Raw genomic sequence first — 26,156 nt, 5'->3', positions numbered from 1 at the left:
ATCCACACCACTCCCCATACCCCTCATCCCCAGCCCCTAGAGGGTCCCTGGGTGAGTGAATGCCTGTTCCCGGGCTCCTTTTTGAGTCAGGTGACCTTTGCAGGGAGAGTTAGATTCAAAGAAGGTAAGTCTCAGACTCCCACGGCCCCTCCCCCACTGTATCAACCACAAGACAGACAAGAAAACTTTCCTTTCAAACCCCACAGATTGACTTTCCCCTTCCACAGCCAGTTTCCTCTCCACTCAGCTCTAACAGACCCCAAAGAATGGACCCCATCACCACCCCTCATCCAAGCACTCATACCTTTCCTTCTTCTTTCTCTCTTTATTTCCAGAGTGGTTCTATGGGTTGGCTTGGGGGAACCAGGCCACCTGGGCTGGGGAGGACAGGTCATGATGCCACCGAAGGCTGGCATTGCCCAGCCTTGGCCCGACCCAGCAGGGAACTAGGTGACTTCGGTATCACTCAGGTATGATGAACCACTGGAGGGAGAATGCTTAAGCCATCGTGTAACTGTTGCCAAAATCTTGGCTCCCTGTCCACCAATGCCGAATAGACATACGGAGACAAAGTCTGGAGGAAATAGAAAAGAGTGGCTTTATTCCTTTGGCCAGGCAAGAGGGAAACACAGCAGGCTAGCACCTCAAGAACTGTGCCCCCCTTCTCCTGGGGGATTACAGAGGGTCTTATAGGGGGAACTTGCAGTCCAGGGTAAGTGATAAGGATCAAAGTGGTGAAGGTTTTGCATTCTTCTTCTTCTTGCAATATTTTAAAACAGCCACAGCTAGCAAAAGGCAGCCGGGTCTGGTGTCCCTGAAGTTATCAGCCCGTGACCTTCTTTTAATGCTGCGAGAGAGTGTAGGGGGAGAAGAATGCCAGGTGCAGAGTATAATTCCTATGGAATCGGAGAGTAATTAGCTTTGTTTAGCTTTGTGAAGGACAAGTCTAGCTACACGTGTTTGTTAGTAGTAACAGCTAAAGAGTAACCAAGATTGCTTAACTCTTTCAGGCCTGTTTATGCTGTTTCCCAAGCCTGCTCATTGTTTGCTTATTTTCCTTGCTTATCAGAAAAGTCTCATTTCTATTTTTGCTGCAACATAATGACCACCCAGTGTATTTCACAATAGCTATTGGCAACAAGTAAGCAGCTCTGGCACCTGGGCACATGCCAACCTGCAAGTACATGATACTCCTTAACACTGACCATCACCACTCATAGTCCCTCAGTTTGAGGAAACTGAGCCTGCCCCAGATGTATGATAATTCTGCCCAGACAGATCCAAACTATGGTCAGAGAAGGATCCCCAAACCGCCCAGAGTGGTTCCCTGAGTTCTGGGAGGCGATGGAAGGGGATAGGGGAGAGCAGGCCCGGTCGTAGGGTTTGACGTCAAGGGTCTAATCCCTGACTGTCCTCCGCCCCGCCCCCAGGGTCTCCATTGCCACGGCCCTGCCCAAGCACTTTGTGCTGAGGGGTAGCTCGGAGCTCCATGGTCCCCACACTAGAGTGGCCGCCCCATCGGGCCTCTCCGGAGCCCTCAAAGAGCCGCGTGAGGAAGCGGGGACCCGCCCGGGGCAGTAGATCCCCGGCGGTGAAGAGGTAGAGCAGCGGGTTGACGCTGGAGCTGAAGAAGGCCAGAGCCGTGGTTCCGGCTCGCGCCGCCTGGCCCGCCCCGCCCAGCCTCGCCAAGGCTCCTTCGGGCGGAGCCAGCGCGGCGAGCGCCTGCAGCACGTTGACAGTGTGGTAGGGGGCCCAGAGCAAGCCGAAGGCCAGCACGATGGCGCCCACCAGCCGGCCCACCCGCGCCCCGTGCCGCCTGGCGCCCCAGCGGGTGCCCCGCAGCCGCGCCAGCGTCACGCCGTAGCAGCCAAGCACCAGCCCGAAGGGCAGCACGAAGGCGGTCAGGGTCTCCAGGCTCAGGTGGGCGGCGGCGTGGGCGGGCGACGGGTGGCACAGCTGGCACACGCGGTCCGCCCAGAGGTGGCGGTAGACGGCGGCCGGGCTGGCGAGCACCAGGGCGGCCAGCCAGACGGCCAGCAGCAGGCGGCGGGCCAGGGCCGGGCTGCGCAGCCGGGGCGCCAGGAAGGGGCGGGTGACGGCGAGGCAGCGCTGCAGGCTGAGCAGGCTGGTGAGCAGCACGCTGGCGTACATGCTGAGCCCGCACACGTAGTACACGGCCTTGCAGCCCACCTGGCCCAGCGGCCAGGCCTGCCGGGTCAGGAAGGTCACGAAGAGCGGCGTGAGCAGCAGCACCGAGCCGTCGGCCAGCGCCAGGTGCAGCACGAGCGTGGCCGCCAGCGGTCGCCCCCCTGAGGGCCGCCAGCCCGCCAAGCTCCACACCACGAAGCCGTTGCCAGGCAGCCCCAGCAGCGCCGCCAGCAGCAGGAAGGCCGTGCCTGTGACCCGCGAGGTCTTCGAGCTCATCAGCGTCTCGTTCCCCGGGGGACTGTAGCAGACCGACATCCCTAGGCGCCTACGGGAGGCTGGAAAGAGCCATGGAGCGCTTTCAGGTGGGGCAAAAGTCCACGTTACGCCTGGTGCTAGTGAGAAGGGACTGTACCTCCCTCACTCCTCTGCAGCCTGCCTCTCTCCTGTCTGGGAGCTTCTGTCTCTTCCTCCAGGACCCCAGCCCCAGCTCAAACACTGCTTCCTGGAACCCAAATCCCCTGCTCTGGGTCAGCCGACCTCCCCAGTCCTGACTCCCAGGCTGTCACTGCCTCCACCTTCCACCCTCCTAACCTGGCCTCTCCTTCTTTGTCCAGCCCCGTTGCCTATACCTCAGGGCAAAAGTGAGTGGAAGGGAGTGTGGTCTCATGGGCAGATCTACTTACCCAGCTGGGAGCGAGCAGGGTTGGGGGCCCTCCAGGGGCTTGGGGAAGCCCAAAGGCAAAGGGGCAGTGGGCCAGGTGCCTAATCCTGTCCTGTGCCTGTCAGGTTGGCAGCGGGTGAGGCGCAAACAGGGAGGGACAAGGTGGGGCTCCTCTCGGGCCTTTCCTGGGGCCCCTCCCTCACCCTGCTGCTTCCCATCACTAACACGTCCAGGCGTGTGAGAGCCCGCCTCCCCAGGAAACAGCATAAGCTGAAGGGGTGCAGATAAGTTTCCCTGGTCGTGTGGTTGAGTAGGGACACTGCCGGATCCTGTCCCTGGGTCCTGCTTCTGCGCTCATCCCTCCCCACCCCCTGCCCCCCACCCTCTGGTCCTAATCCTCCCACCCTGCAGCTCTTATGCTGTCTGGCCGCTCTTGCCTGCACTCAGCAGAGAAGGCGACCCAACTCCTCATTCCCCCAGCTGCTCTACCTTTGCCTGTTTTCAGACGCCTGACCCTGCTGAGCCCCCTTTTTCCTCAGCTTCCTACCTACCCCTCTCACCTCTTGCCTTGGACCCTGCCCCAGTCATTCCGCCCTCACAGCTCTCAGTGGGCTGTCAATGACACCTTTCAGTGTAAAGCATGGGCTAAGTTCCAGGCGGAATGGGAGATGCATGGAGGTGTGAGGGGCTTATAGCCTGGTTGAGGAGTCCTAACTCACAACCATGAAGAGGCCACCCTGCCAGGCTGCACCAGGATACAACGCAAGGAAAAAGGAAAGGGCGCAGTGTAGAGACTTATTTCTGTAGGTCGTGAGGTTGGGCAAAGCTTGGAAAGGAAGAAATTTGGTAGATTGATGAAATTTAGGGAAAGGGAAAAAGGCTTCTGCCCAGTCAACAGCCAGAAGGGGGTTCCTTGGGGGCCAGGACACCAGTCTTGTCTCAGTTTGGGTTCCCTCCAGAGCAGAGCCTGAGTCGAGGGCATGGGTAATCTTGTATTTGGGGGGTCAGGTCGGGAAGCAGGAGTGAGGGAGCAGGGGAAGAGAGGGAAGAGGAAAGCCAGTAAGAGTGTGTTATTGAGTTCCAATATTCAGTGGGCATCAGGAACCTCTGAGTGCACAAAATAACTTCCAGAAAGACAGAAGATGGGCGTTTATGGCCAGCTCACATTCCCCATTGTTTGAGGGTTGTCCTAGAGGCATTAATGCCCTTATACACACTTGCAGCCTATACTTGTCAGGGGGCTGAGTGGGCTGTTACAGCTTCAGGTAAGACTCCTGGGCAGGAAATCAGAGAGACTTATGCCCATGTGAGGGATTCACTGAGAGTGAGAGTCTGAGCTTCCTCACAACTGTTCATCACAACTGCAGCTGAAATCAGAGATGGGACACGGGGCACCGAATGCTAAAGTCCTGATGCCATCAAAGGGCCCATCCCCTCTTCCTCCATCCACATCTCCTTCATGCCTATAAAGTGGCCAGTGGAGAAAGGTGAGAGAATGACTAATCCAGTGCAGCTGAAGCAGGCGGTTCTTCTGAAGAGAAGTGTTGAGCCGGCCCCTCCCTGAGCCCACAGAGGGAAGAGCATGAAAGCAGGAAGGCCAGGGTCCCTGACAGGATCCTGGTGATTCTAGATCCATGGATCAGGACCCATCGTCCCCTCGCACCCCACCCAGGAACACTGCCTGGAGGAGTCCTATTTTCTCCAAGCCCTGCCCATCCTCAGCATGGCCTCCCTGTTCCTAACGCTGCAGTTCATGGCTTTTTCAGTAGATGGCAGCACATACAGCAAATCACATAACCAGCTTCACACAGATTGGGAGCCAGAAGAAATTGGCCCTAGAGATTACCTCGATATAAAGAAACACACCGGAGATCACATTCCATCCAATTACATAGTTCCCATTTACCCTCACATCACACGCTGCCACCAGAGACACACACACAATCTTCCATGGCTTTTGCTGGACATATCTGGGCCTCCCTCCTTCCTCCACAACCCCACTTGGCCCTTCGCCTCCTCCTTCCCCTTGGACTTTGCCCTTCTCACTGGCCAGGCAGGGGGTCCAGAGTCCAGGCTTGACTCATACGCCACCTCACTGGGGCTGAGATCCCAGCTCCATAACAGAAAACACCACCACTTCAGCTCCAACCCCGCCGAGAACCACCGAGCCCAGAACTCCCGGGAGAGGCAACTCTCCTGCTCCTTCCCTCCACCATGGAGTACCTCTCTGCCCTGGACCCCAGCAGCCTGCTCCGGTGATTTCTAACCCTCCTCTCCAGTCTCCAGCTCTGGGGATATAGGCAGGATGACAAAGCTGCTTTTAGACCCTAAAAAACTTTCGAATTTGTACCCCTTCCCCTCCCTGCCCCTTTTCACAGTGGGCTTGTCCAGCTCCTGAACCGCCACCCACCCCAGTCCGTGGTCTTTCCCTCTCTCCCTGAGCTACTTTAATCTGCACACCTAGATCCCTCCCTCCCAACTTCCCTAGCGCTCCAGCTACCCCACGCCCATCACCCCTGCTGCACTCACCAAACCCCTCACTCCTTCTTGACCTTTCTTCCCACCTACCAGGTCAGTAACCAGTATGAGCTCCGAATTGGGCCGTAGGGTCTGGACCTCGGCTCCACCACCCCCGCGACCTTTCCGCGTCTGTGATCACAAGCGGGCCACCCGGAAAGGCCTTACAGCTGCCACCCGCCGGGAACTGCTAGACAAGGTGAGTGGGCCACGTCCCTGGGTTCCAAGAGCAGGGGCAGCCAAGGGGCTAGGGAAGAGTGTGAGCTTGGAATAATGAGCAGGAAGGGCTGCGGCTACATGGCTGCCCCTCCCTCTGAGGGCTGAAAGCAGGGGGGTGAGCCCAGTAGCTTCTGCTGCATTTGAGTCAATTCACTTTTTTTTTTCCCCAAGGAGTGGGCTTTTCTTTGGGGGCAGGAAAGGAGTAGACAGGGTTGGGATAGATTTCAGAACTCAGTATGGAACGGCAATTTGTATGACAGATCAAATTCAAACCCTGATTCTGCTGCTTCCTAGTGTCAAAACTTGGGAAGTTAGCCTATCAAAACCTCAGTTTCTTCATCTGTAAAAAGGGAACAATAATACAACTACCTCCTAGGGCTGCTGAAAGGAGTAAAACAGAATAATGTATGTAAAGTGCTACATAGATACTTGACACTAGTGAAGACTCAAAAAGGTTAAAAGTCATTATTACTGAAAATAGTTCTGTGAGGGTCGGGGAGAGTGAGGTGGGACACTGGAGATAAGACCCCATCGTGACAGGCCCCATCAGCATAATGCCTATATCCATTCAAGAGAAACTGGCTAGGGGCTTCCCTGGTGGCGCAGTGGTTGAGAGTCCACCTGCTGATGCAGGGGACACGGGTTCGTGCCCCGGTCTGGGAAGATCCCACATGCCGCGGAGCGGCTGGGCCTGTGAGCCATGGCCACTGAGCCTGCGCGTCCGGAGCCTGTGCTCCGCAACGGGAGAGGCCACAACAGTGAGAGGCCCGCATACAGCAAAAAAAAAAAAAAAAAAAAAAGAGAGAAATTGGCTAGCTTTTCAATTCCTAACCAGTAGGCATGGCTTGGAGGGAAGCTGAGAGAGATGACAGTGACATGGTAGGAGCAAAGCAGGAACAAATAGGCAAAGGACAGCCCCTAGTGAGGGTCCCCCAACTAAAGAATACCGTGAGCTAGAGCCATTAGAAGGGATGGCAAAGCACCAGGAAGGAGAGTTGGGATATCAGTCAGCATCTAGGGTCAACCGTTGGGTGCTGGGCAGCTGGACAGGGAAGGGGCATGGAATAAGCTCTGCCCCTTCCCTCCTACTTCTTGCCACTGGGCAGGCACTGGAGACTCTGACGCTGAGTGGAGTGCTAACACTTGTGCTGGAGGAGGATGGGACCACAGTGGAGAGCGAGGACTTCTTCCAGCTGTTGGAGGATGACACATGCCTGATGGTGCTGGAGTTGGGACAGAGCTGGAGCCCCAGCAGGGTGAGAGGCCCACACTGGGGCTGCTTAGGCCACTGATCCTTTCTGTCTCTCCCAAGCCTCTTCTGCTGCCTGACCCTGATCTTGGGGGCAGAGGCGACGGGAGAGGTGAGGAGTTGTCGAGGACTCCTTATAGTGGACCAACAGTCCAGGCAAGGGTGGGTCTGTCCCAGTGCTGACGGGGATTAGTGGTGGGTGTCAGTATGTGAGGGTCCATTGCTCCGATGGGGGGGCCCTACAGAGTGGGGTGCTGTCGTATGGCCTGGGCCGAGAGAAGCCCAAGCACAGCAAGGACATCGCCCGCATCACCTTTGACGTGTACAAGCAAAACCCTCGAGACCTCTTTGGCAGCCTGAACATCAAAGCCACGTTCTACGGGCTCTACTCCATGAGCTGTGACATTCAAGGACTCGGCCCAAAGAAAATACTCAGGTCAGAGACCAACATGTCACACTTCCCCACCCATACAGCTGCACTCCCTTACCCTGCTAGCTCTCCCCTGTGGAAAACCCCCAGACCCCAGCCTGTGGCTTCCTCCCAGGTTCCCCCACCCCGTGACTTCCTCTTGTCTCTGCACTTCAGGGAGCTCCTCCGATGGGCCTCCGCACTGCTGCAAGGCCTGGGCCACATGCTGCTGGGAATTTCCTCCACCCTTCGTCATGCAGTGGAAGGGACTGAGCGGTGGCAGCAGCAGGGTCGCCTCCAACCCTACTGAGAAGGGGCTCTTGAGCTTCTGCCCCTAGACTCATTCCGAGAGACAGACTGTAAGGACTGTGACAGCATCAAGTTTGGGGCCTACACACAATGCAGACTCACTAACTCGCCTGTTTTCTCCAGTCTTCTGATCCCATAGGGACAGGCCCATCAGCCTAACGCCTTCCACCCCAGCCTATACCCATTGCTGAAGAATACTATCCATTCCTAGCCATCTTTCCAGCCTCCCACTTACCCTGAAAGGCCACAGCCTGTCCACAGGCATCTGGATCCCACCCTGATTGCTGCTACATCTAGAGGTCCTTACCACTCCCCTCCTGTCCCTAAGCTCCCCAGTGCCCTGAAGAGAGCCCTCTCTAACTTTACCTTGGGATCTCTATTTCTTTGTACCCTTCCCCCCAAAAATAACAAAGGTGTTTCCAATAAAAATATAAAAATGTTTATCAATAAGACTTTTGACTCCAATTTAAACTAGGAACAGGACAGGATAGATACTCCGTTTCCCCCTGCCCCATGAACACCCAGTCCCAGATCCAAAGGCCTTAGTCTTCAAGTATTGAGTTCAAGGCCCGCCTCCGCTTGGCCACCGCCCCCTGCTGCTGTTCCCAAGCCTCTCGCCGCTTCAGGAAGGTAGTCAGGGCCACGTTCCGAGCTACATGGTGGCCAAAAGGGTCCCTTATCAGCTCCTGGTTCCGTGCCCCTGCAAAGGGAACCATTCATGTTCAGTATCACCATGCAGTCACCCACCCATCCTTGAAGAGACTCTACTTGGGGTGAAGGTCCCTCCATTTTTTTTGGAACCCTGGGTCTGCCTCAGGATAGAGTTAACACCTCACTTTCCAAAGAAGAGAAGTCAGGAGGAGGGGTGGGAGCACAGGGCTGCACAGTCTGCAGAGTGGCAGGGGAGAACCGACTGCCAAGAACCCATGGCCGAGACCACCCTTTGGAACTGAAGTCCCCGCTTAATTTAGGTCCATTCCCAGCCACCCAGCTCTTTAGAGTGAGGAAAGGGAACATTCGGAAAGGTCAAAGATCGGTGCTGGTACTCACCCAGCTCAGCAGCAATTTCCTTCCGGGCCCCCAAGGCTGCCCCACTCCAGATGGCATCAAGCACACGGCTGCCGTGGCGACTACAGGCCAGAGCCACATATTGTCCCTGCATTGAGACAAGCGAGGTAGGGCCCTCTAGGGCAGTCCACACAAGTGTGTTGGGTGGGGGTGGGCATGAGGGCTGAAGTTAAGAGGCTGAGTTGAAGCAGTCTAGGAACTACATATCCTCTCTGTGACTCTGAAGCACAGTTCTGGGGGAAGCTCACATTCTCCAAATGGAGGAGGGCAGAGGAATCAAAGCAGAAGCCAGAAATCTAACCTTTAGGGTCTTCAGCACCCGGCGGCACTGCTTGCGTGTCACGGAGGGGCTGGTCAGGACAGCATCAAGCACGTGGGAACCAGCAGGGCTCTGGGCCAGAGTCAGAAGCTGTGGTCCTGTCAAGGCACCCAAACTTCGAAGTATAAGACCAGAACTAGAGAAGTGCAGCAAATGCTGGAGCAGTAGAGACCCAAGGACTGTCACTTCCCCCAGGTCCCTGGCGGTGGCCATTTCTACCTGGAAGGACAGAGACAGGGAATTAGGAGGCAGCCACCAAACTGCCACCTTCACTTGGATGAAGCCAGAGATCTCACCACCCTCACCTCAGTGGTGAGGGGCTTCCTAAGCCCTGGGAGGCCTGGTCCCCAGTTAGTCACAGGTTTGGCCTCTCCCCTACCTCACCTGGTGCTCCGCGGGCACTGCCCCCTCCTCCTCCGCCAGTCCATAGTACACCTCATAAGTCATCAAAGTGGCAAAGAGAGGCACACAGGCCACTTGCCGGGAAGAGGGCTCTGCACAGTGGAACGCCTAGAAAGGAAGACAAAACATGAAACTGAGAACTAACCTCAACTAATTGATCCCTAACCTCGACTTCCCAGACAGGGGAAAGCATTCAGGACAGATGAGAATGCCTAACTCCACAAGAACATAAGCTGCATGCGGACAGGATCTCATCTGCCTTGCTGTATCCACAGCCTCCATATATGTAACAGGGGCTGAATAAATATTTATTCCTTAAAACTTCTCTCTCTGTCCTGGGAGACAATTTTCATTCCAGGGCCATGAGATGGTTTTGGCTTCATTTCCCCCTGTATCTGTGAACTCCCTGGGCACTAGACCTCTTGGGTCCACAGATACAACAACTGAAGATTAGCTAAGTCCTAGCAGGCAGAATTTGAACTGAGGGCATAAATGGGTTGCGGGTAACCACCACTCACCTCCAACAACAGCTTTAGGACCTGGGCTTGGTGGATTCCAACTCTGTGGCAGGCCCCGACCAGGGCAATGACTACCCCTGAGTGACCCTGAGCCAGCACAGCTTCCAGGGCAGGGCTTAGCTCCTCAAACACAGGGGACAGCTGAGGGGAGACATGGGTTAAAGAATCTGGCATTCTGCTAACAGTGGGCTGAGTTATTCAGAGAAATCTTCCTGCCAAAAACAACTAAAAATGCTAGATAAAACATAAAAGCATTGCCAATACCAGGATTTTGGTTTGGATGGATAAGGAAGGTCCAGAACAAAGGGGCAGTCTTAGAGGTGCGGCCTCCCATGGGGAGGGGATTATAAATGGCCATACTCTCAGGATAAGGGAGGACTAGAATTAAACCTCCCCTTCTACCCTAGATCTCAACCCATGAGATCCCAGGGAAGCATGCCTTGGCACTAAGCAGCAAAGGAAATGAGCAGCTAAGACAGCAGCTCCAGTGCTCATATGGATTTGTAGCCAAGTACCCAGAGACTGAGCAAGCCATGGAAGCTCAGACTGAGAACTTGAATTACACCAGTCTCCTGCTGGCATTGGCACCTGAGAGAAGCCAAAGCAAATCCTTTCTGGGAAGAAGGCACCTTCACCCTAAGCTCTGGGAAGCCTCCAGGAATAACCTCTCAAGGGGAACGGCCAGCACACTGTTGAAAATACAGAAGCAGGCATACAATAAAGCAAGTCCCAATGAACAAGAACTAAAAGAAACACTCATCCAAGTTCCTGACTCACCAGCTCAGGAGTGGTGATAGCATCCAGGAAACGCTGCAAAGGGAAGTTAGCAATAGGATGTGCAGCCAGGGTCTGCAGCTGTCCTTGGAGGTGACCCTCAAAGAGGCTCTGGAGCCTTGAGGGCTCCGACACCAGCAGCACCTGCTCCAGGAGTCTGGAGCTCGTCTGATCACGCAGAAATAGCAGTAGGGGACTGGGGACAAGGAAAGGGTGATCAGGTAGTCTTCACTTCACTTCATCCAAAATAACCACATCACTGGACTTACCATGGTGACCACTTTGAAGTGTACTGAAATAGCAAATCATCACGTTGTGTGACAAACTAATACAGTGTTGTATGTCAATTATACTTCACAAACAAACTTATAGGAAAAGAGGTCAGATTTGTGTTTACCAGAGGCAGGGGCCCTCGGGGTAGGGGGAATTGGCAGAAAGCGGTCAAAGGTACAAACTTCCAATTATAAGATAAATACTAAGGATGTAATGTATAACATGATAAATATAACTAACACTATTGTATGTTTTACATGAAAGTTGTTAAGAGTTCCCATCACAAGGAATAAAAAATTTTTTCCTATTTCTTTAATTTTGTATGTAAATGAGATGATGGATGTTCACTAAACTTATTGTGGTAATTGTTTTGTGAGGTAAGTCAGTCAAATCATGCTGCACACCTTAAACTTACATAGTGCTATACGTCAATTATATGTCAATAAAACTGGACAAGGGCTTCCCTGGTGGCGCAGTGGTTGAGAGTCCGTCTGCCGATGCAGGGGACACGGGTTCGTACCCCGGTCCGGGAAGATCCCACATGCCGCGGAGCGGCTGGGCCCGTGAGCCATGGCCGCTGAGCCTGCGCGTCCGGAGCCTGTGCTCCGCAACGGGAGAGGCCACAACAGTGAGAGGCCCGCGTACCGAAAAAAAAAAAAAAAAAAACTGGACAAAAAAATAACACGGCTATATACATATATTTCATATATATACCTCATATATATATATATCATATATATATTTCATATATATACATATGTACACACATACATACACAGAATGAAAACCTTTGTCTTTTAAAACAAACAAAATACCCATATCATGTCATTCATTTCACACAGCCCACCACCTTGGTCAATCCTGAGGCCCTGTCCATACCTGCCATCTGCTGAGGAATTGCGGCTACTCAAGTAGCCCATCACAGCATTGCAGAGGTGGGCACAAAACTGGGGCAGCTTGCGGTGTAAGATCTGTAAGGCTACTTGAAGGCAGAAGCTGGAGATCTTGTCAGTGATAAACACTGTGGGGGAGGGCAGAAATAATAAAAGCGGCTTTCCCAAAATCCAGACAACCTATAAAACCTCAGAAATCAGGCAACAAGGTTCAAGGGACTGTGGACACAAATGGTCTACATAGGGCCTTTAAAACATCAAACCAGATAAGATTTGAAAACAAGAGGGATAAGACTGATCAAAATAAGAGCCTTGTTTGATGATAAGCACCTCCAAAAAAGAAGATCCTAGATTTCCTCTTATTTCCCTCCTTACCAGCAATGTCCTTCAGAAAGCAGGAGCTCAGGTTCTGAAGACAATTCAAGAAGGTTTCAGGGACCTTGAAATCGGTTGCCTTACATTCCCGAGATGGGGCCCTTTGTGCTTCTGAAGGAAGATCAAGAACGTATGCAGTGGTGAGATCACAAACTGCCATCCAGGAGGAAGAATAATTCCGTAGTTGAACAAGGATTCGGCTTGGAGATGCAGAACACATACAACTCAGTTGGTACAACTGAATGTCTTGTCTCATCTGGATGACTGAACTGAGACTACATTTCCGTTTTAATTTTTCTAAGAAACTTCAACCAGCTCCCCCATGGTCCATAGGAGATAGTCCAAACTCCTCAAATCAGGAATTCAAGGTGTTCCAAAATCAGGCCTCACCTAAACTCACTATCTTATGTCCCAATGTTTTTCAAAATGTAGGTCCGCTGCCTATGAGTGTATTACGAAATCAATCTAGTGGGTCTCAACAAGCTTTTTTGTTTTTGGCCGCACTGCGTGGCCTGCGGGATCTTATTTCCCCAACCAGGGATCAAACCCACACCCCCTGAAGTGAAAGCACAGATTCTTAATCACTGGACCGCCAGGGAAGTCCTAAGCATTTTTTTTTTTTTTTTAATTTTTTTTTTTGCGGTACGCGGGCCTCTCACTGCTGTGGCCTCTCCCGTTGCGGAGCACAGGCTCCGGACGCGCAGGCCCAGCGGCCATGGCCCACGGACCCAGCCGCTCCGTGGCATGTGGGATCCTCCCAGATGGGGGCACGAACCCGTGTCCCCTGCATCAGCAGGCGGACTCTCAACCACTGCGCCACCAGGGAAGCCCTAAGCATTTTTTTAAATGTAACACACAAAATAAAATGAAAAAGGAGGGAACTCCCTGGCAGTCCAGTGGTTAGGGCTCCAAGCTTCCACTGCACGGGGCACAGGTTTGATGCCTGGTCGAGGAACTAAGATCCCACAAGTTGCGTGTGGCTCAGCAAAAAAAAGGGGGGGGAGGGGAAGAAAATATCAGAGTGGGTTGCATGTAGTAAGGGTATTGTTTCCTGACCTTTTGCTTGAATCCAGCATGTGTATATATACACATATGTATGTCGAGTCATGCTTAAAAAACTTTTCCATACTGTGAGTTCTAAAAAAAAGTTTGAAACGCAATGCTCAAGTGAATCATCTCTTCCACTTGCCCCCATTCTTCTAACAGCTGTTCCCTAAACACACCTATGCATCCTCACCTGTGGGCCTCTACGCACACTAATCTTTGGCCTGCTATCCCTGACCTAATTTCTCTGCTAATTCTTCAAGGTCATGAAGAAATCTTCTGCCTATTCTCTCCTTCTGAACTTCCTAAACTCTCCTTCCCTCTGAGTCCATATCCCTTTCTTGTAATACTTACCAGGTAACTGGGAGCCACGGTGCCTGGTTCTCTCAGACTCCAGAAGAGTCCCTCCCAAAACCTGCAGCAAAGTTCTGACCATGAAGCTGCCATGTGTGTCTCCACAGTAGAAAAGAAAATCATCACACACCTCAGCGGCTAGTCCCAGGCCCAGCTCCTCCAGGGTCTCCAAAGGACCATCCTTCCCATCCTCCTCCTCCTCCTCCTCCTCTGCAGGGCTCCCTAGCAATCGAGGCAGCTGCAGCAAAGCACTCTGCAATACATGGACCCCACATCGATGACAGGCCACAAAGCGCAAGTTGGGCCGCAGAGCAGCCCATACTCGACACAGCGGTTTCAGGGGACTGAACCCCAACAGTTCCTGCAGCATCTCACTACCAGCCCTGTTTGTGGCCAAGGCTAGGGCCTGAGCCTCCACTTCTTTCAAAACATTGTGCACCATCAGTTCTGGAAAAACAAGAAAAGAAATATATTAAAGAGAATGAGAGGAGGCTAAGGTTATGTTCCATCACTTAACCAAGGGGTGGGGAGGGAGGAAGGGGATATAGGAGATGAAACTAAGTCCTCACACCCTGGGGACCCACAAAAATGTCCTTACCGGTCCTGGATTTTATGCCCAACTAAGTGCCTCCCTTGATCCCACCCCAAAGTTGCTCCCTACCTCGTTCTTCTCCCGTCTCGGAGACCTCTTTCAGCGCGGATAGCGCCCGGCGGAAATACCCCAGAGCTTCTGGGCTCAGGTGAGGGTGCGCATCCGGAGCCGGCTCTGAGCGCCCATCCGGAGGCGGGCAGGGTTGTCGCTGGCGGCCTGGTGGGGGGCGCCCCGAGCCCTTGGCTCCGCGCCCTCTTTTGCCGCCAGCTGGGAACCGGCGCCCCGCCTGGTGGGGGGAGCGCGGACCCAGCCCCATGAGTGCTTCGGAGCCTCTCCGTCCGCAAAAACTTCCTTAGCCGCAGGGAGAACCACACGCACTCGCGTGCGGGCCGGGGGCCGGGCAGAGTTTAGTCACACCCGCGCGCTCAGGGCGCAGAGTTACACGTCATAGCCCCGCGACTGCCGCTCCGGGGTGGGCGTGGCTGAGTCTCAGGATCTCCCAGCTCTCGCTTGCCAGTCCTGGCCCCCACCGGTAGTTGCCCCAGACCCGCGGGGTACTCTTTGATCCTCCCCTCTGCGTCGCCAGCGGAAACTGGGTCAGAACGCGGACTTCCACCCCAGCCTCGTACTCTGACCCCGTCGTTGTCACCTTGTCCCGCTCCCGTGGCTAGAATTAAAGTCCTCGACTTCGAGAACTTTGCGAGCGAGGCGGCGCGCGAACTCCAGCAGCAGCACAGGTGGCAGGTAAGGGGCGCGAGCTCCCTCCACTTCGGGCTCGGGGTCCCTTAGCCTCGCGCCCACCCCCGACCCGGAAGTCTCAACTCCGGACCAACGGCCAGAGCTCCAGAGAGCTCAGGACTCCGCGTGGACACGCTGGGAGGGACCGCCCACTACAGTCTCCCACCCAGTCAACCCCCCTCAGAAAGTCTCAGTAGGTGGCCCTCCTGGACAGCCCCACTTCTTCACTCCTTGGCCTCCCAAAAGGGACAACCAGCCATGTCCTGGGGCCTGCACTAGTTATCCCCCTTATTCACTCCTTGGCCTCCCAAAAGTGACAACCAGCCTTGTCCTGGGCCCTGCACTGGTTATCCCCCTCTGAAACTTCTCTCCCATCAAAGGATCTCAACCTTGGCTCCCCTTCCTATCACTGTCAAGGTCCCCCCTCTGCATATACAGTCTGCAGGCTTCCCTCAGAGCAAGTCCTTGCTTCCACAGATTTAACCCCTTCGCTCGTGAGTCATGCCAGCTCCCATGAAGGGCCAAGTGTGCGTGGTTACTGGTGCTTCCAGGGGTATTGGCCGGGGCATCGCTTTGCAGCTCTGCCAAGCAGGTGCCACAGTTTACATCACTGGCCGCAATCTGGACACGCTGCAGGCCACTGCTCAGGAGGTGAGTGCTTCTTCTGGGATCCCAGGGGCAGAAACCACCTCAGGGAGCCTTTCCCATTAACCACTCCTCTTAATCCCTTACCTGAAACCAAAATATTCCTCAGTAAACATGAACATTTTTACTCAAAGTGGGATAAGTAAACCCCATAAGTAATTTCAGATCAGGTCATATTTTGCCACCAAGTGAATTTTATGAAAAAACTTGCTGTTTGAGACCTTCAGGGATTTTGGAGTTGCATCTTAAGAGTTGTGGACCTGTGCTTTTTCTTTGTTTTTGTTAAGACTTTATTGACTTGTACATTTTCACTTGACTTTTCTACTGAATTTCAGTTAAATAAATACTGGGGTGTGTTTGATAGGCTAGGCACTGGGTGAAGCACTGGGGTTACCAAGATTAGTAAGACATAACTTCTGCTTTTAAAAGAGAGTCCAGCAGGAAGTCTAAGGCAGAAACGGATCATTTCAATGTAATGTGGATATAGTAAGTGATAAAAGTAATTAATATGAATATGGTAAGTGCTAAGTGTGCCCAGAATGCACTGGGAATATGGGTGAGCAGTTAGGCAGGGAGGTCAGAGGGTGGGACCCAGAGCATGGATCTGGAGAATATGATGATTGTTCTTGAATAAGGTATTCTTTTTCTGAAGTTGGAGGATGGGGGCACATTTGTAGAGGGTGAGGCAGAACAGGAAGTAGAGAGAGTTCATGTCTGAGAGCTTAGATTTCTCGTTTACCAGGCAGAAGTGTTGGTGGAGTGAGGGTAAGAGGGCTGTGAATTTAAGTTGAGATTCCACATGAGTGGTGAAGAGTGGGAGCTAAGGGCACATGAAATGGAAATGACCAATAATGAGGAAAAAGATAGATAACTCATTTCTCAAGAGCAGCCTCCAAGCCTTATTTGTTCCTCACCCTCCACATGCAGAGTACAATGCCTTGCACATGGTAGGCCTCAGTAAATGTCTATAGATTTTAAACCTGGGATCCCCATCCACCTTACTCTACAATGACAGGACCTAGCATTCCTGAAACTCCTCAAACAGGCACCAGAGGGCAGTATTGCCCACCATGTTCCCTCAGCTGCTGGCTGTGAGTCCTCTGATTGCCTTCTCAGCTCCGACGCTGGGAGTTGAGGGGAGTTGTGTTATGTCTCATACTATGTTCGACGGGAAGCTCATATCCTCTCTAACCCTCTCCAGGCACAATCCCGAGGGGGCCGGTGTGTGCCCGTGGTGTGTGATTCAAGCCAGGAGAGTGAAGTGCGAAGCCTGTTTGAGCAGGTGGATCGAGAACAGCAGGGGCGTCTGGATGTGCTGGTCAACAACGCCTATGCTGGGGTCCAGGTGCTCTTTGAACTTTGACCCCAGCTCCACACTCCTGACCTTTCCCTCTGACCTGAGTCCTCATCCCCACCATTATCCCTTCCATTATCCAGCCCCTTCCTGCCTTCAAAGCATCCTATTCACCACTCTCCCTGTCTTCCAGGCGATCCTGAACAACACTAAAAAGGCATTCTGGGAAAGCCCCGCCTCCATCTGGGATGATATCAACAACGTCGGACTCAGGTAGGTGCCTCCCCTGCCACCCCGCTAAGGGCCTGGGCTCCCCTCACTCACTCAACCAAGCTGAGGGCCCAGACGTTCTCCCACGTGCCCTCTCCTTTTCCCTCTGACCTTGTTTCTTTCTTCTCCCTTCTGTCCCATTTGTCCACTAACCTCTAAAGAAGTTTAATCCAGGTGAATCTGTACCTAAGAATGTCACCTTTTGCCTTGTTTCTGTCAGTAATTTTCATCTGAATTTGCCCTTGCCCTCCCTCCTGCCTCATTTTCTGCCCATCTAAATGCATGACCCAGAAGGGAGCCTCTTTCCCTCAGAAAAGCATGCCACCTGTAGTCAGTATTTCTTAAGATGGCTAGGGGAAGAAATTGTTTTCTTTTAGATCAGAAGGTCAGTAAGGAAGAGTGAGTGCCAGCTATCTTAGCCTTTCCCTCCTCACTCCAGACCCACAGGCAAGGGTACTCCCAAGTCCAAGTTGGGAGGGCAGGGGTGTCATGGGGTTACACATACATCTGGCAAAGGAGTGAGATGAAACACTGCGTTTAGAGTTCACCCAGCATGACACACATCAGTTAGGTCTGTGTTTATTGTTGGAAAGAGGGTACCCTCTCAGAAACTACACTGCATGGGTGTGATCAGCCACCTGTGGGAGTCACCAAGAGATTATATGCAAATCTACTTCTAAAGCGTCTAAGGACACTCACGGCTTCTAGTGGCAACCCCAGGGAAGCAGGATTAGAATCCACTTGTCATTTCCCAAGTGAAATAAACGTTGTGAGGACAGAGGGGGATGGCCAGCCAACAATCAAGAAAAGAAAACCCGGACTTCCCTGGTGGTCCAGTGGTTAAGACTCCACCCTTCCACTGCAGGGGGCGTGGGTTCAATCCCTGGTTGGGGAACTAAGATCCCGCGTGCCGCATGGCGTGGCCAAAAAAAAAAAAAGAAAGAAAAGAAAATCCAAAGAGCTAGAAATTGGCAACACCCATATCCTTAGCCCTCCAAAGAGGGGGGCCTTCCACACTCTCATCTCCTGCTGGTCAGGGTTTTGAGCCTGTGAAACAAAGGCCTGGACCCCAGCCCTGGAGCCCTGATGAATTCTCCGAGGTGAAGGTCACTCTGTGAGCCTCCTGGAAGTGCACCAACACCTCCTTTCACCTCCCACACACACATTCACACTTACTGTGCCTTTCCTCTGCATTGCCTGAGGCCGGGCTTCCTTTTGATACCATACTCTACTTGTTTTCATTTGGAGGGTCCTGTTTCCCATGTGAAAGAAATTTCTTTCTGATTACCAAGTATGTGTGTGTTATTTTTTAAAAAATATACTGTGAAGACCAGTACAATCTTATTCCCCTAGTCACCACCGCTTCCTCTTTTGCCTGAGATATAGCTACTGTTAATAGCCTAGTATATATTCTACCATTCATTTAAATATTCCACTAGGAAGAGATACCATAATTTATTTATCTAACCCTTATTTGTTGCAACAGTGGAAAAAAATTAGGTCAAAACATATGACTTCTTAAAGACTTTAATAAGCATTATCAAACTGTCCTCTAAAAAGACCCCACCAATTTATAATCTCACAACAGTTAAGGAGGATATCTGTTTCCCCATGTCCTCAATCATACTAGACAATATCAGGCCATGAGATCAGGCAAGTTTCGCCATTCTAATAGGCCAAAGATATCTGAAGGTGTTTTTTAATTTACACTTCTCTATTATTTGTGAAGTTGAGCTTTTTTTTTCACTTTTTATTGGTTCTTGATTCTTTTGTGAGATGTGTTACTAAGTTATTCTTTTCACATCAATTTATAAGAGATCTTTGTACAAGATCTTTAGATTCCTTTGATGCGTGTTTTACAAGTATCTTTCTCAATTTATTACTCATTGTTTGCATGTATGCTCTCCTCAGCTATGTATACTTAATTGTGTACACATGTATGTATTTGTACATCTTTCTCTCTATATATATGTTTTACTGTTAAGAAGTCACATTTCTATCTAGGTGTGATACTGAAACAAGTTTTCCCTACCTCAAGTTTATGAACACATTGTCATGCTTTCTTTTAGTGCTTTTGTGCACTCATTTTTTTATATTCAAATATTTTGGGAATGCATTTTAAAACAATAAATGAGGTAGAGAACCGATCCCACCCACTAAATAACTGACCAGTTGTTCCAAATCCATTTATTGTGTGGTCCATCTCGCCCCGTTGGTTTGAAATGTTCTGTTTGTAATTCGCTGAATTCTCCTTTACACTTGGATTAATTATTGAGTATTTTTTTTCATTGACTTACTTACGTATTGTTATGCCAGTCCTGCATTTTTTTTTTTTCTTTTTTTTTTGCGGTTCGCGGGCCTCTCGCTGTTGTAGCCTCTCCCGTTGCGGAGCACAGACTCCGGACACGCAGTCTCAGCGGCCATGGCTCACGGGCCCAGCTGCTCCGCAGCATGTGGGATCTTCCCGGACCGGGGCACGAACCCACATCCCCTGCATCGGCAGGCGAACTCTCAACCACTGCGCCACCAGGGAAGCCCAAGATTGCTGTTTCTTAACCTTCGGTGGTTAATATTACCCGTGTCCCTCTCAGAATGTGGCCTCAAGCCCTTGATTTACCAGGTTTGCGGCCTTCTCCTGGATCAGAAGCCATTAGGGGGCAGAAGAAACTTCCCGAGACAGCCCTGAACGTGGTTCGTTCCTTCTTTGCCCCACCTTCTAGAGGCCACTACTTGTGCTCTGTGTATGGGGCACGGCTGATGGTACCAGCTGGCCGGGGGCTCATCGTGGTTATCTCCTCCATTGGTGGACTGCAGTATATCTTCAACGTCCCCTATGGCGTGGGCAAAGCTGCGGTGAGGACCCACTGGCACAGGGGTTGGGGACAGTCGTGGTACCCATAGCTCAGGAGAGACAGTCCCCGGTAGTAAGAGTGGTGAGGCTGACTGACCCTCACCTCTTCCTCTGCCCCTGCATGGATGGTTCCTTTGCCTGGGCTTCTCTCAGCTGGCCAGCCTAGGCAGTGCACTGGGGAAGGTGGACAGCTGAGACAGGGCTCCTGGGAAGGCCAGGGGGTTGGGGCATCCTCGGTGGAAGCAGGGAAGGCAGGGGGGGAGGTGACGTGACCAGGTGCCCTGGCTCCACCTGGCCTTCTGTCCCTCTGCAGTGTGACAGGCTGGCTGCTGACTGTGCCCGGGAGCTGCGGCGCCACGGGGTCAGCTACGTGTCGCTTTGGCCAGGGTTGGTGCAGACAGAACTGCTGAAGGAGCACATGATGAAGGAGGAGAACACTGCTGATCCCCTTGTTGAGCAGGTTGGCAAGGGGAGGGCGAGGGTGGCAGAAAATGTGGGGATCAGCCGCTCCATCCCCAACCGCAAGACAGTAACAACAGAGTAAATACCCAGGTGCTTGTCGCGGCAGGTGCAGGGCTGAGCACTGACACACGTTATGCCCTTTTCTCCTGTAAGGGAGACGGTGTCTCCATTTCACAGACGGGGAAACTGAAACTCAGGGCGGCTAAGAAACTTGCTCAAGGTCACATGTGCCATAAGTGGAAAGATTATCCAGCTCCAAAGCCCATGCCCTTGACCTCTGCTCTGAACTAATCTAGAAGGCCCAGACATAATTGGCAACGCCACATCCTTCCACTTAGGAAAGGCAGTGGGTCCTGGTACTGAGGTACAGGACTCACTGGATGTGGGGAGGAATGATTCCCATACCTTCTGAGATGCTGAGTCCCGCAGGTGCAGTGATGAGGGCCTCTGTCTCCTGGACAGAAGCTGAAAGCAGGGAAGGGACTTGGGCAGTGCTCTTGGAAATTAACCCTTCACTTCTCCGCCCCTGTGTTTCAGTTCAAATTTCGTTTCTCATCTGCGGAGACCACAGAAATGAGTGGCAAATGTGTGGTGGCCTTGGCAACAGGTGAAGAGGTTGGGGGCAGCTGGTAGCAGGAGAGGGCCTGGAGGATCTGCAGGGTGGTGGCAGCCAGTTCAGGGTCCCAAGCCAGGAATACGCCCTTCTTTTCTCTGGCGTCTGGAGCCCCAAAGGGTCTGATGCCCAGTTTGAGGTGTGGGAGCCTCAGGAACTGGATCCTGGGAGACATGGCCAAGAGCCAGAGGCCCAGGAACCTTCCTAGAAACAGAAACAAGTCTGGGTCCCTAAGCCTGTCTCGGTAGTGCCCTGTGCCATTGGGCCCAAGCCTTGTCACCCTGGGCCACACCCGGGTGTCTCAGCTGTCTGTGTGCCCACAGACCCCAATATCCTGAGCCTAAGCGGGAAGGTACTGCCATCCTGTGACCTGGCGCGGCGCTACGGCCTGCAGGACGTTGATGGTAAGAGCTCTGGCCCAGCAGCCAGCCTGGACCTCTCTTCCTTCTGTTCCCGGCTCACCCCTTCTCCCACTCTCTCTCCCTGTTCCTTCCTCCCTCACCTTCCATTCAGTCTCCTCAGCCGGGGTGGGGGTGTCTGAGGAGTGGGAAGCAAGGGTCTAATCCTTCTTTTCCTGTGGTCCGCAGGCCGCCCCGTCCAGGACTATTTGTCTTTGAGCTCCGCTCTCTCCCATGTCTCCAGCCTGGGCTGGCTGGCCTCCTACTTGCCTGGCTTCCTCCGAGTGCCCAAGTGGGTTATGACCCTCTATGCTAGCAAGTTCTAACCCTCCTGGCCTGACACAGTTCTGCTTCCCTTTGGGCTGAGCGGTTGGCCTATCTCAGTGGAACAAGGCCGCCTTTCCCGCCCACCTACTGCATACCCTTGATCTGAAGAGGAGGCCTCTGCCGTGTGCCCTGGTTGAGCCCTAGGGGCCTTTATAGGTCCTTCTTCAGGTCTTCCTTGCCCCTGCATTTTACTTTTTGCCTTAATATTGAAAAATGTTCTGGGGGCTAATAAAGGTCTCGTTTCTCCTTCAACTTATTTTCAAGTGCTGATTCTATGCTCAGGAAAGTATTAAGTACTTGAGAGAAAGACCTAATGGTATGCAAAATGTGTAGGTTCTCAAGGATCTCTATCCCCAGCACAAGCCCCTTTACTCCACATCTGTTCCTCCTCTTCCCTGTAGAGCTGCCCATCTCAGGAGCACCTGCCCTTTGGCTCCCATGCCCCAGCTGGGGAGCAGGGTCCCTCCACAGCCAGAAGCAGGCACATCCCAGTCCCTCACTGCTTTCCCACCCCCTCATTCCGCCATCTCTTCAGGGATGCCTGCTGCCTTCTAGCTGGGCCTGATCCCTGGTTGAGGCCCAATCCAGGAACAGCAGACTCCTTGGTGTTTACAATTTCCTGGAATTTGGGAGGAAAGTATCATCTAGATCCAAGTGAGAGGCAGAAGAGTCGTTGATGGCACCGACACACTCACATCCTCCCTCCTGGAATGGCGCCACCTGAACTGCTTTCTGAAGAACTGACTGCAAGAACCCTTTAGGGCTGCCTTTCCTGCTTGGGGCAGGGAAATCTGTCCCAGCCCGAGGCAAGGCAACAGGGTGTGTATTCCAAAGAGGAGCTGAGGGCCACTCTGAGGGCACCTTCCCACCAGCAGCCTCGATGGCCATCAAGGTAACTGGATGGCTGCTGTAAATCAGAGTGGCATAGATACTTTCTAATCTTCAAAAAAGGCAAGGTGAGAGCTGAGGCTTCCCAAGGCTCCCCATAGAGTCTGCAGAAGCTGTGATCTTCCTGTGGCTTTTGGGGGGCCGCCCCCCGGTTACTATTCCAGTGGGTGCTGGGGTGGCTCACTGGCTGGTGAGAGCTGGTTGTGTGCATCTCTTCCAACCCTGCAGTCAGTGACTTGACAGCGGTTGCTTGAATTCAGCTATGGTGCTAGTATGTAGGGCACAGGAGTCCACAGCTGCTGCTGCCAATCAGGGCATTTTTTAAGAGAGAGCCAGCTTCTCAGCGTGTGACTAGAACTGCGTACTTAAATTCCACCACTTGCCCAGGCACCCCATTCAGATCGCAGTGATCAGATTTCCTCACCACCCACTCACCACCCTAAATTCCCCTAAGATTAGTGAGGGGCAGCAGCAGTTGCCTATATGCTTTAAGAAGAAGGACAAGCACCTCAGGATCTCCAGCCTTCCATACCCATCTTTAAAAACCATCATTGGAACAGATCCTTTCGTGAGGGCCTTGTTCCCTAAACACCACAAGGCATCGTGGGAAGAACATGGGCTTCAAAGTCATACAAATCTGTGCACAAATCCTAACTTCACCACTTTGGAAAGTAAGTGAAATAACATATATGCACCAAGCAATATGTAGCCACTAAAGTTGTCAATTCTTCCTCTTAACAAACATTTAACAGTATGCTCTGCACCAGGCACCATTCTTGGCTTTGGGAGAGCAGAGAACAAGACAGACCAGGCTCCAACCCACAGAGGACTTTCGTTCAGCCCTGGAAGACCTTAGAAGTCAGCTAGACCTTCGACTTACCTTAGGAAGTGAGTGAACTGGGTCCCCAAGAGTCTACACCAACGCAGAGTTCAGCCTCAGCCCTGGTTATCTCAAGAAGCCGGAGGGAGCAGTGTTCTTTAAAAGACACCACACTGCCTCCCTCCAACAAGACTTAATTAATCTTAGAAACATAAACAGTGGAGTAGAGCTCTGAGAGAATGAAACATGGACAGTGAGTGTTGATAGGAGGTAGAAGAGATTCAAGATCTGAGAAACCCAATAGCAGAGAGTCTTAGGACATTTGGGGGATTAGTATTCATTCAGAAAATATTTATTTGACACCTGCATTCTGCCCAGCACCACACTAGGCACCAGGGAAGACTAGTTCAATTTGGTGAGATGGGTGCTATAGTAAGTTTACACAGTACCCTGACAGTACAGGAGGGAGCAACTGGCTCCATTAGGAGAGTGAAGGAAGTGATACTGACCAGAGACTTAAAGAATGGGAAGAGAGGGGCTTCCCTGGTGGCGCAGTGGTTGAGAGTTCGCCTGCCGATGCAGGGGACATGGGTTCGTGCCCCGGTCTGGGAAGATCCCACGTGCCGCGGAGCGGCTGGGCCCGTGAGCCATGGCCGCTGAGCCTGCGCATCTGGAGCCTGCGCATCTGGAGCCTGCGCATCTGGAGCCTGCGCATCTGGAGCCTGTGCTCCGTAACGGGAGAGGCCACAACAGTGAGAGGCCCGCGTACCGCAAAAAAAAAAAAAAAAAAATGGGAAGAGAGAAGGTGGGAGGGGGGGTCGTTTTTTCTAACTAAAAAAAAAAAAAAAGACAGGTACTGAGACACAAAATGGTGCAGGACAGCTAGAAGTTGGTATGACGTAAGTGTAGATGTGGTATGGGATAAGTTTCCAGGGAGAAAGGAGATGAGTAAAGATCAGTGATTAATATTTAAATTGTGGGCAGTAGGTTTCCACCCGAGGGATTCATCTTAGACGCTGAGTGACTATTAAAGAAGTGCTCCCAGGGGAGCTGGGTGGAGGGAGAGAAGCCAAGCAAGAGCTCCAGTTCAGCTGTGGAGAGTGGCTTCCCTCAGAGCCCAGGGGAAAGCACTGGAGTGTAAGGCCTCAGGGTAGCCATGCCTGGGACAAGGGAGCCAGGCTTTCATTCCCCACCACCACCACTGAGCAGTCACCAGTCACACTTGGGCCCAGGTGGGGCCAGGCAGGGCAAAGCAGCTCCAGGAGGTCAAGGGCAGCCTTCCAAGAGGAGCTGCAGGTGTTGACCTTGAAAACACATTGAAGGGGGTGTCATGCACAAAAATGGAAAAGGGCATCCGAGGGGATCTGGGCAGAGCACTAACACTGTAAGCTATAGGAAGGTTTAAGCAAGAGAGGAGTGTGCACTGATTTGTATTTGAGGAAGCTCACTGGGGCTGAGGTGTGGGGAGGATGGACCAGAGGGAGGACAGGCAGGCATCAGAAGAGCTGCCCAGACGCTGGCCAATATCCCGGGATGTGATGGCAGCGGAGGTGTGGGCTGAGGAGAGATTGTAGGAGGCAGAGTCAATAGACAGGACCTGTAGGAAGGGAGGTGGGGCTGGTGCAGGACTGCCGTGCTGTTACCGCTGGCATGGGGGCCATGAAAGCAGCAGCAGGCACAGAGAGAGAAAGAATGTGCTGGAGTTGGGAAGGAAATCAGCCATGGTGAGACACAGGGGCTGGCTGAGATACAGCCCCTACCCCTACCAGAGCAAATCTAGGGACTTGGCCGGTCCCCAGCAGATGCTTAATCCCCTAAGGGAGCCCAGGGAAGGATGGAGAAGAGATTTTTGATTAGCATTTTAAAATTTACATTTCTAAAAGGTGACATTCACATGGGTCAGAATCCAAAAGGTATATAAAGGTGTACAGTGAGAAGTCTCCCCTCCTATCCCTGCTTACTAGTGCCCAGTCCCAACCCAGAGGCAGCCAGCAGAACCATATTCTTGGGTAGCCATAGGGAAAGCCCACGCCTGTACAAGCAAAGAGCTAAGCATATTTCAGAGAAGAGATTTGACTGCGTGCAAATCTTGGCCTCTCTTTCTCCAGCTAAGGGGTTGTATTTTCCAGTCTCTGAGGCCTATTCTGGCCCTTGTGTTCTACACTTCTAAGCAAGGAGCAGCCCTGGCCCAGAGGCCCCACCCCTTCTCATGTTGTTACGCAGGTGCTCCCATTACCCAAAACTTCCCTACCCCGCCAGCAGGGAGGGTAAGAGAAAGAGCAACTGAGGGCCTAAAGAATGGAGAAAAATGGCTGCAGAGAAGCAGTGGTGGTGCCAAGGAGCCCAGCCTCATCAGCCTGACCAGCCCTGGCCTCCTCAGAAGTGGACCCACACTGCACCTGTGAGATGCACATCACACCTGAAGTGGATTCCTCTTCCTAGGGCAACTGCCCAAGGGTTAGGCGTGCCAAAGTGAGGCCAACCGTGGAGCTTCTGTTCCCAAGGAGTCCCCAGGGATGTAGCCCTGACCAATTGGCTGACACAAAACAAGGTGATGGAAGCAGGCCTGAACCATGGCATCTCAGATGCCAGCTCCCGGGACGAGTCACGGAGGAGGACTTCCCATTGGCTCCTGAAGGTCCCTTTGGGTGATGTGAGTGACAGTGGCATGAGGATTCAGGCATGGGGAAAGAAGAGCACACACAAGGCCCCAGAGGAGCCCAGCC

General features: G+C 52.6%; 4 protein-coding genes across 4 annotated transcripts; 2 read left to right on the top strand and 2 right to left on the bottom strand.

Annotated features, from left to right (window-relative positions):
* Positions 1–575: 575 nt before the first annotated feature.
* On the bottom strand, positions 576–2,463 carry LTB4R2 (leukotriene B4 receptor 2; the record flags this gene model as incomplete). Its single annotated transcript, XM_079699730.1, has 1 exon — positions 576–2,463. The coding sequence occupies one exon, from the start codon at positions 2,461–2,463 to the stop codon at positions 1,390–1,392; it is 1,074 nt and encodes a 357-aa protein (XP_079555856.1). The 3' UTR covers positions 576–1,389.
* Positions 2,464–5,023: 2,560 nt separating this feature from the next.
* On the top strand, positions 5,024–7,807 carry CIDEB (cell death inducing DFFA like effector b; the record flags this gene model as incomplete). Its single annotated transcript, XM_079699159.1, has 5 exons — positions 5,024–5,064; positions 5,381–5,525; positions 6,652–6,801; positions 7,040–7,230; positions 7,381–7,807. 5 exons carry the CDS (start codon positions 5,024–5,026, stop codon positions 7,511–7,513), a joined length of 660 nt encoding a protein of 219 aa, XP_079555285.1. The 3' UTR covers positions 7,514–7,807.
* Positions 7,808–7,928: 121 nt separating this feature from the next.
* On the bottom strand, positions 7,929–14,440 carry NOP9 (NOP9 nucleolar protein; the record flags this gene model as incomplete). The annotated part of the gene is made up of 10 exons (XM_079700351.1): positions 7,929–8,212; positions 8,563–8,668; positions 8,882–9,118; positions 9,284–9,409; positions 9,820–9,960; positions 10,597–10,789; positions 11,746–11,887; positions 12,135–12,245; positions 13,533–13,979; positions 14,194–14,440. The coding sequence occupies 10 exons, from the start codon at positions 14,438–14,440 to the stop codon at positions 8,055–8,057; spliced, it is 1,908 nt and encodes a 635-aa protein (XP_079556477.1). The 3' UTR covers positions 7,929–8,054.
* Positions 14,441–15,363: 923 nt separating this feature from the next.
* DHRS1 (dehydrogenase/reductase 1) lies at positions 15,364–21,974 on the top strand (the record flags this gene model as incomplete). The annotated part of the gene is made up of 8 exons (XM_079701294.1): positions 15,364–15,513; positions 16,709–16,852; positions 16,995–17,074; positions 19,792–19,924; positions 20,236–20,382; positions 20,922–20,991; positions 21,321–21,401; positions 21,585–21,974. The coding sequence occupies 8 exons, from the start codon at positions 15,364–15,366 to the stop codon at positions 21,719–21,721; spliced, it is 942 nt and encodes a 313-aa protein (XP_079557420.1). The 3' UTR covers positions 21,722–21,974.
* Positions 21,975–26,156: the final 4,182 nt, after the last annotated feature.

Source organism: Hyperoodon ampullatus (genome assembly GCF_949752795.1).
Source record: "Hyperoodon ampullatus genome assembly, chromosome: 3".
NCBI lineage: Eukaryota > Metazoa > Chordata > Mammalia > Artiodactyla > Ziphiidae > Hyperoodon > Hyperoodon ampullatus.
The sequence above is the reverse complement of the archived record's forward strand: the minus strand, read 5'-3'. Positions and strand labels throughout refer to the sequence as shown.